Genomic DNA, 12,806 nt, shown 5'->3' with positions numbered 1-12,806 from the left:
TTCACTTTGCAAATAATTCCATTTTTTATGAAATTCAGGGTATGGGGAGGAGGCTAGTTAGACACAAACCCACGCCTTAATGAATGGATCCGTCCTTACATGGAATGTGATAAAAACGACATAACTATAGAACTATATATACTTCAAATAACCTACAATCTGGTTCGGCTTCGCCTCCTCAGATGTTTATAAATACTAGGGGGTGGGCATTATCAATTGTTTGTGTACTCTTTACCTTGTTAGCTTTCCATTTTTTTCTCCTAATATTGATTAATTACTTTTATCTATTTTCCACGTCAGAATCTCCAGTCCAGCCGGACTTCTCCGGGCCCCACAATGTGCTGACTAGGCTTCCTGAACGACACAATGTGGCTGCTTACCATGAAAGCCGTCACACGCTCGGAGACTCTGATGTCCTCCATCTTCAATTCCTGTAACCGACGCACGTACTCTGGCACGTGCTGTAGGTCCCACACCACTCCGATCCCACCTGGCTTTAATACCCTCACCATCTCACCCAACACCCTCATCCTCTCCGCCGCAGCCTCCACCGTCCGATGCCCGTACTCCTTCCCTACCGTGTGGACGAACACAGCTGATACCACCACGTCGAAGTAGTTATCCCCAAATGGCAGACTCCTCACATCACCCTCCCGGCACGTGACATACTCTCCAACCCCTAATCACCGTTAAACCCACATTAATACAAAAATAAAATCATTAAAATTGGAATTAAGTGGTGGAATGACGAGACTGACCTTCCATATTTGCAGTTCGGAGAGTGGAAAGGGTCGTCCGTTTCGACCGGTCCAACCCGACTACCCGACCCGAGCTTCCGGTCTTCTTTAGCTGGGTAGCCACAGTATTAAGCAATATGCCGCGGCCGCAGCCGATGTCGAGGGCGAGCTTCACGGTGGACCAGTCGCCGACGGAGTTCACAATCCGCTGGGCCATGTCGTGGTGGAGTGGCAAGGCGGAGTAGAAGAAGTTACCGGCCGCGAAGAAGAGGCAGACGGCGGAGAGCGCAGTCACGCAGCCGGCGAATCCGGCGGCAAATCTTGCTGCGCCGCCGGTGGTGAAGAGGAAAAAGGACTCGAAGAATGCACAGACCGAATTGAAGTAGACGAGGAAGAGAATGGAGAGGACTGCGAAGAAGATCGCGTGAAACAGCAGGAATAGTAAGGTCTGCCACTGATCCATGCCGTATATGGTGTAGATCTGAGACCAGTCTCTCCCTCCTGTAGTTGTCATTACTGTTTTGCCCATTCTACTCAGTTTGTGATTTCGATTTGTGAACATGAAGAAAATTGATTTAAACCTGCATTATGAGCGAAAAATCAAGCAAAATTCGTCAGAAATTGAGTCTCAATCTGTTTCATTTATGTCAACTTTTGCTACAATTGAAGTGGAGAAAAACAACTTACCAAAATCAGCACTTGAGCTTGGAAGTACTTCAGAGAGAGACAAATATCCCTGCTTTCCCCTGGCTTTTTCCCGGAAACCAAACAGACACCCAGAACCGGCAAATCCTCCACTTCTCCAATAGCAACAGATCAATGAATTGCAGAGAATAATAATCTTGTTGATCCCAATAAAGAACAAACGAATCACACTGACTTTCAGTGTGCCTCAGTGGCTCTCCTCCAAATCAGAGAGGACATTTAGAGAGAATCATAGAACTGAAACTACAAATTGTCAGGTTTGTTACTCGAGATTATATGATGATGACGATATCATCCAATCACTGCCCATTTCACGCGTTTTGGCTTTGTTGTACTTCTTTGTTTGAGAAGGAAAAAGAGGAAAAGAGAAGGAGAAACTAGAGAGGGGTGTGGGGTTATGCTCAGAATCCCAATTTGTTATGCAATTCTGTTCACATTCTCTCCTCTTTCAGAGATTTTGCACGGATTTTATGAGAAAAAAAGGAGAAGACTTTGGTTTGCTGTTAGTTTAAAAAGTCAAGAAGAGTGAGTAGCTGTACAGCGAGGACAAAATTGGAAATTCGAGTGGTTAAAGTCGATAATTCGATTTGGGTGACTGGGTGTGGCCTGCGGGGAAGCCGGGGTCTGCTGTAAAGTTTTTACAGCGGTAGGGATGGTAATCGGTCGGGTATCTTTCCAATTAACAAATACTAAAACCGTTTCCATTTAAGATACTCTATACCAAAACCGTTCCAAAACCATTTAAAAAACCATTTAAATTTCCAAACCCGGAACCGTTCTATAATTGTTTATCATCGGGTACCCGTTTATCATTTTACTCTTAATATTTTTATTTTTTTCTTTGATGATTATATTAATATAAATTAATATTGAGTATGATTTATATTAATTATGATTTTATAATTCAAATTAGTCTAATTTATAGTTTTATTGGTATGTTTCTATAACTATATACGTTTTAATATGCTTTATCATGTTATAATTTAGTATACCTTTATAAATGATTTATAATATTATTACCATAATGAATCTTTTTATTAAACTGTTCGGGTACCCTAAACCCGGCATCAAAAACCAAATCCGACCCTAAACCATGACGGGTTTGAAAACCAAAACCAAAACCGTTTCCAAAACCTATAGGATCGGTTTTCGGGTTTTAAACGGATCAAGTACCCTGCGGATAGTGCTCGGATCGGTTTTTTTGTCATCCCTATACAGCGGATCCCGCTGTAAATGTATTTTCATCGCTTAATAATTTTTTATAAATTTTAAAAAAATCATAATTTTATTTTGATCGGGATTATGAGTTCAACGGTATTTTTTTTATTTCAAACAAAAATCAAATTCATGTCAAAACAGATATTGAATGTTTCGTGTTTATGTTCAACAGTCCAAAATTTTCATTTCCTTTTGCTGTTCAATTTGATTTTTGTTTGAAACAAAAAAATATATCATTAAACTCGTAATCCCGATCAAAATATAATCATTATTTTTTAAAAATTTATAAAAAATTGTATCATTGTGTGATGCATTTATAGTGGGGTCTGCTGTAAAAAATTTACCGCAGACCCCAGCCACTTGTGGCCTGTGGGGAAGCCCGGGACCTGCTGTAATTTTATTACAACAGGCCCCACTGTAATATCGTTTTTTGGCATTAAAAATTTTTATTTTAAAAAATCATAAAGATGTAGTGTTCATCGCAACGAATACAACGATATATTTTTTGTTAGAAACAAAAATCAAATTCAACATGAAAAAGACACGACAATTCTAGACCATCAGATATAAACTCAAACTATTCGATGTTTTGATCACAATGAATTTGGTTTTTGTTTCAAACAAAAAATATATCGTTGGATTCGTTATGAAAAATACTATATATTTATGATTTTTAAAAATAAAAATAAAATTTTTTACTGCCCATAAAATGCATTACAGCGAGACCTGTTGTAATTTTACAACAGGTCCCGGGCACCCGGCCTGCGGAATCTGCGGGTTCAACTTTTACAAGGTAGCATACGTTTTCAAAATTCAAAACGGCAGTGGATAATTTTAAATTACATTTGTAATAATTTAATTCAAAAGCATCTTTTAGCCGGTCATAAACTTCGGTGAGTTATTATGCGACTCCATATAGAAATTCACATTTCCACACATCCAATAATATTACACGTTTTGAATTTATCGATTTATTATGAATACATAAGATCCACACGACACTGTTTTTTCTAAGCCCAATTACTGTGAGTCGAAACCCAATTCATTGAACAAACCTAATTATTACGGGTCAAAGCCCAACTTACTAAGCTCAAAGAAAATGTCTTGTTATTATATAGGTGGGTTTGCCTATATATACCACTCGATTGGATAAGTCTCAACCGATGTGGAACTTTTTATGTTCATAATACTCTCTCGCATTTGTGAATTGGGTTACACCAGACCCAATAAGTGGAGTGGAGTAGAGGCTACGTCCAATAGGACTGACTTGCTCCGATATCATATTAGAAATTCACACCTCAAACAATCAATTATATTGTCCCCTTTGAGATTCTAATTTTCGTTGATACATTAAATTACCCTCACGGGTTTGTTTTATGGGCCCAGCAACTAAAGTCTAAGCTCAAGTCACTAAACCCAGAAAAATACCTAATTATTTGTTTAAAGATGGACTTGTTCTTATAAGGAAGGAAGAATCCTCACATCTTTCAGATGTGAGATCTTTAACACTCTTCCGCACTGATTTAGTTGGGTAAGTTCCAAATTCAATTGAGACTTACCCAATTGATATGACAATTTTTATCTTCATAACACTATATTCATTTTGTGCACATCTTGTGGTGGACCCAGAAATTTCAACTATTGGAGGAACACACTAATTTTGTTGACATCATTCTTTTTCGTTTTGCCATGCCTTTTTTTCTATCATTTTTGGAAAGTTGCTTAGTATGAACAGTGACGATGGGGGCCTTGATTTGAGTATAAATAGTGACTGTGCCTTTTTTTATTAGATTTTTATTCATTTTTGGTACCATGACTGACTCCATCAAGCCTCATCAGGCCATAAAGTTTTCCTGTATTGCCCAATTTGACACTGTAATTCTAATGCTACTTGCATGACAAACGCGGTTGTAATGAAAAGACAAAAAAAACCTATTCCTTCATGGGTGGATGTGTGATTTGGCGTTTCATTTTTTGTATAAAATGAGAAATAAGCTTCTTTTTATTGACTCAAACTACTGAACAATGCTTGATTTCTAAAATATGAGAGTTAAAATGACACTTTTCATTTCGGAAGTGACCGAGAAAAACACACGTTTAAAACCTTGCAATCGAATCCGTAAGAAATTCATCGTACATTTTGTTCCAAAGGGTAGTCCATAAGGGTGTTTGGGTAAAATGGAAATGAAAACAGTTTGGATGTGTCTGTTGCTATCTATCTCATTGGATCAGCAATATCCAAGCGTAGTCTAAATTAAGAAAGTTGGTCCGTACTAGTTAAAGCAAACGTAAGGCAGGGGTCCCACAACTAGGAGAGAACGCGGGAATGAAAGAAAGCGACGGAGTGAAGTGAGTAGCAAGGCGTCATACTATGCCGTTTTGCTTTTACTTTAAATAAAGCATATTAATAAAAATATTAAATCACTATTAATTAATTAAATGACTTGTATGTATGTGTTTGTCATCACCGACTTTTCAAAGGTGTTGAAAAAAATCAGTCCAAAACAAGCTTGTAATAGGTCATTGTTTCAATGTAGGCAGGCATAGAATTGGTCATGTATATTTAATATATGTTACATTATGGCCATTCATGGCTTATTTTTATATATTTATTTGAAGGCAAAATTGGGTTTGTAGTATATTTGGACCACACAATTTATGGGTTTTTTGTGGAGTAGGTGAGGACTACTAATGTATAATCTAATTCAATAATGTCAACGAACTTTAGACTAAATCGAAAAGGAAGTTATGTAAGAAGATTCTTTCTAATTAATATAGTACTAGGGCTCAACTTGGTTCGGATTGGGTCAGTTTTGGACCCCAACCAGCACAGGTTCGGATTAAAGGTTCTTCAATTTTTAACTGACCTTATTTTATTATATGTCGAGGAAAATAAGCAAACTGTAGAATCTTAACTCTTCGTATATAATTAATGTGAAGATAGAATAGAATAGAATTCGTTTAACCCCAGGATAGTTATAATGTCATGAAGCTCTTGGTAACGTTGTAAGGCTGCTTGTAGGCAAACTTCATGATTGTCTCTGCACCCCTACCTCCTTTATCATTGGACGGTCATTTAGGGATCTTAGCCAGCCAGTGATCCGTTGCGGGTTGAGTCGGGTTATGCTGTCCTTGACAGCCAAAACAGGAGCTAAACGTGGATGCTATTTAGTCATAGAAGAACAGCCTCTTCGTTCTCGTCCACCAGTCATTTTTTTATTAATCAGCTACAACTTGACAACATATGCTACCAACCAAGAAAAGTTGTAGTAGAATGAGACTAGACAATAAGAAGGCACATGGACTGTGATCCTATCAAATTATAAGCCAAGAGCATTGGAGACTTGCAATCATCTTAACATTCAAAATTAAAAGGATCCCTCAAAAGGATTCAGAAAATCAAAAGCATTCAGAAATCTCCTCAAAACAAGATAATAACAGTAACAAAATAATAGTAACAAATAATTCCCGTTGCGAGCGCAAAACTAAATTTTCAATATATGTTTAAGGTTGATCAATCTCTCTTCATGGTATTAATTACACGTTATGGTGGTTTCACATCATTAATTAAGAGTAACAAGTAAGTTGATTAAACGTATAAGGTTTCCTCATCTCATCTTCCTATAAAAGGATGAAAGCAAGTCCTAAACAATTATCAATAAAAAGAAGAAAAAAGAAAAAAAGAAGCTGCGTTTGTGGTTAATTTAATATATCTTATACACCATGGCGAGGTTGATGAACCTAATCTCGAGTATGATCGTTGTGTTGATGGTGAGTGGATCTCTGATGACGACCGTGTTGGGACAACAGTCAAGATATGAAATGATACTTGCGAATTGTCAAAAGAGGATTCCAATAGCGGAAGCTCAACAAATATTCGATTATATATTCATGAACAAAGGGGTTCCAAGCCTTGAAGCCTGTGATAAACTTGTGCAGGGTGGTCAAGCTTGTCATGGTGTATTAATAAAGGATACTATTACTAGATATCCCCATTTGTTTAAACGTTTCGAAGCTGAAGCTAACAAGAGGGGTGCTGAGATTTGGGATAAATGTGCTGCAAATGGAGTTGCTGCTTCTGGCAACTGTGTACCAAAAAATTATATTTAACTCTACATCCAAATAATAGTAACAATAATAATAATAATAATAATATTCTCTTTATAATAAATACAATTTATACACGAGAATGGTTCTACAAATAACTCTGGACCAAAGGTCCGCATGAGAATGTCTTTCAAAATGTGCCTCGAGTGTTAAGGTATTGGGTCCATCTTCTAAACCGCATTACTTAATTAGTATTCCCCAAGTTATGTGGGACATTTTTCATGTTCTAACAAAGGTTGTACCAAAACCAAAGCTTGAATATATTGGGAAGTTTGGGTTCAAGCTCGATTATGTTAGACTCAATTTCGACCTTTATTGAGTTTGAGTATAATAGTAGGTTTGTGTTGTTTATAGTGCTTAAACACATGCATGATATATTTCGACTTGAAAGCTCATGAGCTTGATTCGATAAGAAAAGTAAAGAATATGTTTCTTATGTTTGTATTCTTTCTATGTATTTTCTATTTGTATTTTTTGAAAAACATAAAATAACCTTGAAAACACGTTTGCCTATCCATTTTAGAAAAACGAGAAATAAAAATAGTTAAAATCACTTGACAACAAAAAATGAATAATAGACGTTTTCTAGAGAATGGAATATCATGAAGGATATGTTGAGTATACACATAAGATTTTTAGGTTTCTGATGGATGTTAAAAGTGTCTGTCAACTCATAGGCGCACATGGATACATGGGCATGCGCATAACATCAAGAAAAATCTCACTTCGCTAAAATAGAGATCTAATGCATAGGTTCTAATGCATAGGTTATAAGCCCATGATTTCCTTGACTTGGTAAGACGCATTTTAAAGTCGTATGCAAGTCTTGAAAGGTCCTGTAAGTTTTGTGATGAGTTGAGCTTGGACTTGGGTTTAGGAAAGTGGACACTATCTTACAATGATAGTCAAATTTGGATAAGAGAGTCTATTATTATTTCCTAACACAAGAACATTACCATATCATATCTTCCACGAAGTGGCATCAGAGAGGATGGAGACGGTTACGTGTCAATTCTGTATCACATAGACCACAAAAAAGACTGTGGACCCATGTATAGCTCGAGGTCATAGTGTTGATATATGAGTGATAACACATAAGAACAAGTTACAAATAGCACATGACATCCAAAAGAGGTCATGGGTTCAAATGGAGGAGGGGATCATTTTCAGAAGATAAAACATGCGCTGGATCAACCCTAAAGCGTACAATACCTTAGTTGGGCGTACAAACGTCGACAATCCGTATTTCACCCCAACAATAATTAAAATTTATTTTATCAATAGAGATGACATTCAATTAACTATCGTTTAGAATTAATAATGTTTCATTTGTAATTAGTATACTTTAACAGTTGCCAGTATAAATGAAAGTTGTTTAAGGTAATCAAGAGTAGGTTTTTCAAAGATTAACAAAAGTAATTAATTAATTAAACGTTACAATGAAACGCAAACATTCTCCATTTCTTAATCATCCCTATAAATTGCATATCTAAACAACAAAATCCCAACATCTCTCATCATTTCCTTTCACAAAAAAAAAAAGAAAAAAAAAGAAATTTTTTTGAACAAGATCCAGAGACATACATGGCAAGACTAATGGATATAATCTCAACCATATTGGTTTTGATTACTGCATGTGGATCTCTAGAGATTGCGTTCGGACAACAATCAAAATATGACATTGTTATTGCGAATTGCGAAAGGAGGATTCCGATAGAGCCTGCGCAAGATTTATATGATTACATATTCAAGAACAAAGAGTCTGTAAGCGATGAAGTCTGTCAAGTTCTTGTGAAGGCTGGACAACCTTGTCATGATGTTCTCATAAACGAAACTCTCAAAAGACCAGAGTTTAAAGGACTAGAAATTGGAATTCTGAAAAGGAGTGATGAGATTTGGAAGAAATGCCTTTCTGTTGCTACATGTGTGCCACAGAATTAATATATACATAATCCGACTAATATCATTATTTAAATAAAAGTTGACAGGCTTAAAGACAAATTTTTTCCATCTCAGCAGTCTTGCAATAATCGCTTTGCATCAACAATGCATAGAATAGTGATCTCAAAATTATGTTCAAAAATTGTTAAACTAGCAAAGTTCCAAGCAACCCAGATGCTCGTAAATTAGCAGAGGGAAGCAAGGAGCTAACCAAAAATCAAAGTGCGCTGGTCAACTTTGACGATGACCGTTCTCAGCAAATTGCTTGACCTGAAATTAATAGAAGAGAGATCAACACAGAAGCAATATATCACTGTAAACGCTACCAAACAGTGTTGGTCGCTGCTAAGCAAATTCTTAGCACAAGTGATCAAATTTACACGGTGATTCTTATTTCAACGAAAGACTTAGCGCACAAAATCCAATAGCCTAACAAAATTGATTACATCAGGGAGGGGTAATGTTTTTGGCAAAGGAGATAGCCATAGGTAAATAACTCTCAAGCATAAGATGCTCGCTTGCATGGTGGGGAAGGGCAGATTTAAGCAGCCTTACTCTCACATAAGATGCTCGAAGGGGGAGACAAGGTTTGCCCTTAACGTCTGTCAATAGTGGGCGACGAGAAAAAAAATAGGAGGCCCCATTTCTATGGTAAATTTAGAATTAATACCATTTCTCCTATCATGAATTGAACATGGTAAAGTACATTCTTTGAATTATAATAAACCACCTCAGGAAATAAGATTAATTTAGAAAACTGTTGCAAAAATGGATGCACATGCAGATATGCTTCACATAAGAGAGTTCTTAATGATGCAAGATACTAGGTTCTGCAATGACCTTACCCTACCCAATATAGTGACAAACTTCTGTTTGTTCCATTGCACGTAATGCAGTAAGTTTCATAGGTTGGAAGAGTCCCAGCTAGCATAAACAGCCCCAATTAGCTTCTCAAGTAGTATGGGCCCAGAGCAAGCAACTATTCCTCGATCAAGACCTTCCAAGTAAACCCCCCTCGAAAAGTCTAGGGAACGCCCTCCTGCATCAGTTACCACACCACCAGCCTCTTCCACAATTACAACACCAGCAGCATGATCCCATATCTTCTCTTTGTAGCCGGATCTAGCAAACTTCATAAAAATCTCAGCATCCCCTCGTGCAATGGCTGCATATTTTACCATGCTATATACACGCAAGGGTTGCTTCCTGCCAGTGAGGTGTAAAAGAAAATTTTGTGAAGGTTAGAATATCAGTAAAGGAAAAAAGTTAACAATGCCTACCCAACACATTGGCCAGAGGCATCTAAACAGATGGGTAGTTCTTTACTTTAGATCTTCTAGCTTATTTAAAAAAAAAAAAAAACAATACACAAAACTAGAGAACAGAGAAATAATAATAATAATCATAATGGTAGAAGGAAATAAGAATCTAGGAACTAAGAATCTTCACCTTCTTTTGATCTGTCACTACGTTTAATGAAATACATCATTCATTGAAATTCTCAATCCTATAATCATATCGAAGTTTAATCATTCATTAATTTCTGATAAATGATCAACACAACCATATAGGCAGAAGAAATATTTTACAATTCCAATATGTAACAGGAAATAGAAACATAGCACACCTGAGCCCCATGCTGTGAGCAACTCCAGCAGTTAAAGAGTGGTTTGTATTTGTCCTTTCCACTGATTCACAAAAGGTTGCAAGTGCTGGATCAACAATGCCAGAAACATGGATTTCCCTTGCAGAATTTGGCCATTCAAGTTTCATATCTCCATATATCAATGGCTGCATCCAGGCCTTACCGCTGCCTCTCATTGCATAAATTATACATCCTGTTTCCCATGTATCAGGATCAGGTTGAGACAATTTTGACAAGGCTAGATGACATCGATAAGGGTAATTTAGCAATTCCTTCTTCATTGGGTAATTAGGGCATCCAAGAACTCCAATCATAACTTTTCCATCCTCAATCAATGCCAGAGCTACTGCATATTGATCACCACGTACAAATCCCAATGTTCCATCAATAGGGTCAAGTACCCAGTGTCTTCCAGTTGGACCCCCAGACGAGTTGCATCCTTCGATAGCCTCAAGAATTTGGAAAGTCTCAAGGGGAGTGTCTGGAGTCGGGAGACCATACCTAGGAGCCTCAGCCAAGCACTCATTCACAGTGTTCACCACAGCTGCCAGCAAATCTGTTGAATCAGGCTTGGAGAGGGCTTGCACATCTTCTTCAGCAACAATTGATACATTGTGATCCCCAAAAATATCCGACAGTATCCAGCGGACAGTTGCTTGAACACTCCAATCTGTTTAAGCGATATAGAATATATCCAAAAGTGTGATTACAGTATACTTCAATGCACATAGTAAAACTGATACAATGAAGGTTATAAAGTAAAAGTTAAGTAAATGAAACCTTATTTTCTGGAAAATGAACATGAATATTGCATTCGCAAGCATTTCAATCAATTATATGCGGATTAATCCATTCTATTTTTATGATTAAAGTATCTAAAATTTCACCCACAGAGTAAAACCAACTTGAACTCAAATATTCCTACACTGACTCTCATAGGTGTTGATAAACTCCAAGTCTTTTTATTATCTTCACCGCTTCTACTTTATGCAACATGCATCAAACAATCAAATGCCACTTATTTCTATCTCCAAGAAAGGCCATACACAAAATCTCAAGACAATAGAATGCCCACAAGAACAGGGAAAATTAAAATCAATCATTAACTCAATAAGCTTCCAGGATTTTATTTTGTATAGGTAATCTTAACTTACATATTAGACTTCATTATTGATCATAATGCTTTTAGATTACTATGAATTGATATAGTTGGAAGTAGACTATCAGCGACAATTGCCACCCTAAAGCTCTTCTTTAATTGAATCTTTAGTCGATGATCTCGTTCTCATACATTAACAAAACACGTTATTGAAATAAAAAGTAAGTTCCCAAAACCATAAAATTACAATCCCAAACGGTACTTTTCAAAGTAATCTCTCTTTCCTTTCCAATCCTAAGGTTTCTTATCAACCAAACAAACAATACAACGGAACAAGAAAAACCCTAATCGAACACAACATGCAAATCCCTAAACTCATTCATAGGATTTGATGTACAGTTTCTTACACATACCAAAAAGCACAATGCGTCCATTTTAGAGACTGAAACAAAATAAAATGCCATAATAAATGGTCCCAAACTTCAAGTACCTGCAATAGTGACAGGAGAGTCATCATCCTTAGACGTAACCTGGCCACTGCTTGCAGACACCAACCCATCCTGCACTCTCTGGCACAGAGCACACACCATATGCACAACTCTTACCGCCACGTCCAACTCTCTGGCGTACTTGCCCTCCCCCTCCATGATTCGCACTCAACAAAAAAAAGAAGAGAAAATCGAATACCCAGATGGAGGACAATGTTTCCTCAAATACCCACCTCGGTATTCACGGGAACAATGAAAAAAATCGAAGCTTTCGTCCCTACGTTCTCCAATTACACAGTGCTATGGTTCAAACATTCATCACCGAAAGTTTTGGTTTTTCTTGTTTGCGTCTGATGAATAATTCAAACCGGGCTCTCGGAGAGGAGAAAAGGCGAGTAATTTTTCGAATTGAATGTGAGAAACCGAGAGGACCGTTCAATCAGAGCCACCAAAAAAGACCTTGTCGCATTGGTGCCGTGAATCATGTGGACTCGACTTCAACATCGATGGCTTGTACTACAATAATATAAACGTATCCACCTTAAACATGGAGCCACGCCGATACTGACAGCATTACTACATGCATCTAATATCAACTCCGAATGAACTTTGCCTGATATTGAGGTTAGGTTCAAAGTTGTTGTGTGGCGCTGCTCTAGAGGTGTAAGGTGACCCGAAGCCTTCAATTTCATGGAGACGGCCCATCTCATTACACTTTGCGGGCTGGCTTGGGTCTGCCTGCGAAAATCAAATCCCATGGCCCACATTAGGGCCCATTGGACAGGACAGAATGGGCCCAGCCTTTAACTTTTAAATAAATATTTTATTACATGCGTTTAAGGTTTATGATTTAGGGTTTAGAATTT

The 12,806-nt window shown here is 37.3% G+C and overlaps 3 protein-coding genes across 4 annotated transcripts; 1 reads left to right on the top strand and 2 right to left on the bottom strand.

Moving 5' to 3' along the window:
* On the bottom strand, nt 1-1,892 carry LOC119988115. Its single transcript, XM_038833042.1, has 3 exons — nt 1,425-1,892; nt 759-1,318; nt 1-679 (listed from the first exon to the last, which is right to left on the bottom strand). Exons 2-3 carry the CDS (start codon nt 1,297-1,299, stop codon nt 297-299), a joined length of 924 nt encoding a protein of 307 aa, XP_038688970.1. The 5' UTR covers nt 1,300-1,318; nt 1,425-1,892; the 3' UTR covers nt 1-296.
* A 6,459-nt stretch (nt 1,893-8,351) lies between these two features.
* On the top strand, nt 8,352-8,708 carry LOC119989494. Its single transcript, XM_038835064.1, has one exon. The coding sequence runs from the start codon at nt 8,352-8,354 to the stop codon at nt 8,706-8,708; it is 357 nt and encodes a 118-aa protein (XP_038690992.1).
* On the bottom strand, nt 8,695-12,504 carry LOC119988376 (PAP-specific phosphatase HAL2-like). Of its 2 annotated transcripts, none has more exons than XM_038833393.1 (4): nt 11,943-12,504; nt 10,336-11,023; nt 9,559-9,914; nt 8,695-8,978 (listed from the first exon to the last, which is right to left on the bottom strand). In XM_038833393.1, the coding sequence occupies exons 1-3, from the start codon at nt 12,097-12,099 to the stop codon at nt 9,611-9,613; spliced, it is 1,149 nt and encodes a 382-aa protein (XP_038689321.1). In that variant the 5' UTR covers nt 12,100-12,504; the 3' UTR covers nt 8,695-8,978; nt 9,559-9,610. The 2 variants fall into 2 exon arrangements, with proteins under 2 accessions (XP_038689321.1, XP_038689320.1); XM_038833392.1 differs by having other exon boundaries at nt 9,554-9,914; nt 11,943-12,501.
* Nucleotides 12,505-12,806: the final 302 nt, after the last annotated feature.

This window comes from Tripterygium wilfordii, chromosome 21 (assembly GCF_013401445.1).
Source record: "Tripterygium wilfordii isolate XIE 37 chromosome 21, ASM1340144v1, whole genome shotgun sequence".
In the NCBI taxonomy this organism is placed as follows: Eukaryota; Viridiplantae; Streptophyta; class Magnoliopsida; order Celastrales; family Celastraceae; genus Tripterygium; species Tripterygium wilfordii.
This window is presented reverse-complemented; position numbering and strand designations above follow the sequence as displayed.

Bases quoted from the DNA above. Each gene is read 5' to 3' on its own strand.
- LOC119989494 (XM_038835064.1), top strand. From the start codon at position 8,352: ATGGCAAGACTAATGGATATAATCTCAACCATATTGGTTTTGATTACT.
- LOC119988115 (XM_038833042.1), bottom strand. From the start codon at position 1,299: ATGTTCACAAATCGAAATCACAAACTGAGTAGAATGGGCAAAACAGTA. The intron at 680-758 runs GTCAGTCTCGTC...AACGGTGATTAG, and splicing joins CCGAACTGCAAATATGGAAG to GGGTTGGAGAGTATGTCACG.
- LOC119988376 (XM_038833393.1), bottom strand. From the start codon at position 12,099: ATGGAGGGGGAGGGCAAGTACGCCAGAGAGTTGGACGTGGCGGTAAGA. The intron at 11,024-11,942 runs GTACTTGAAGTT...TCGCTTAAACAG, and splicing joins CTCTCCTGTCACTATTGCAG to ATTGGAGTGTTCAAGCAACT. The intron at 9,915-10,335 runs GTGTGCTATGTT...CCTCACTGGCAG, and splicing joins GCTCACAGCATGGGGCTCAG to GAAGCAACCCTTGCGTGTAT.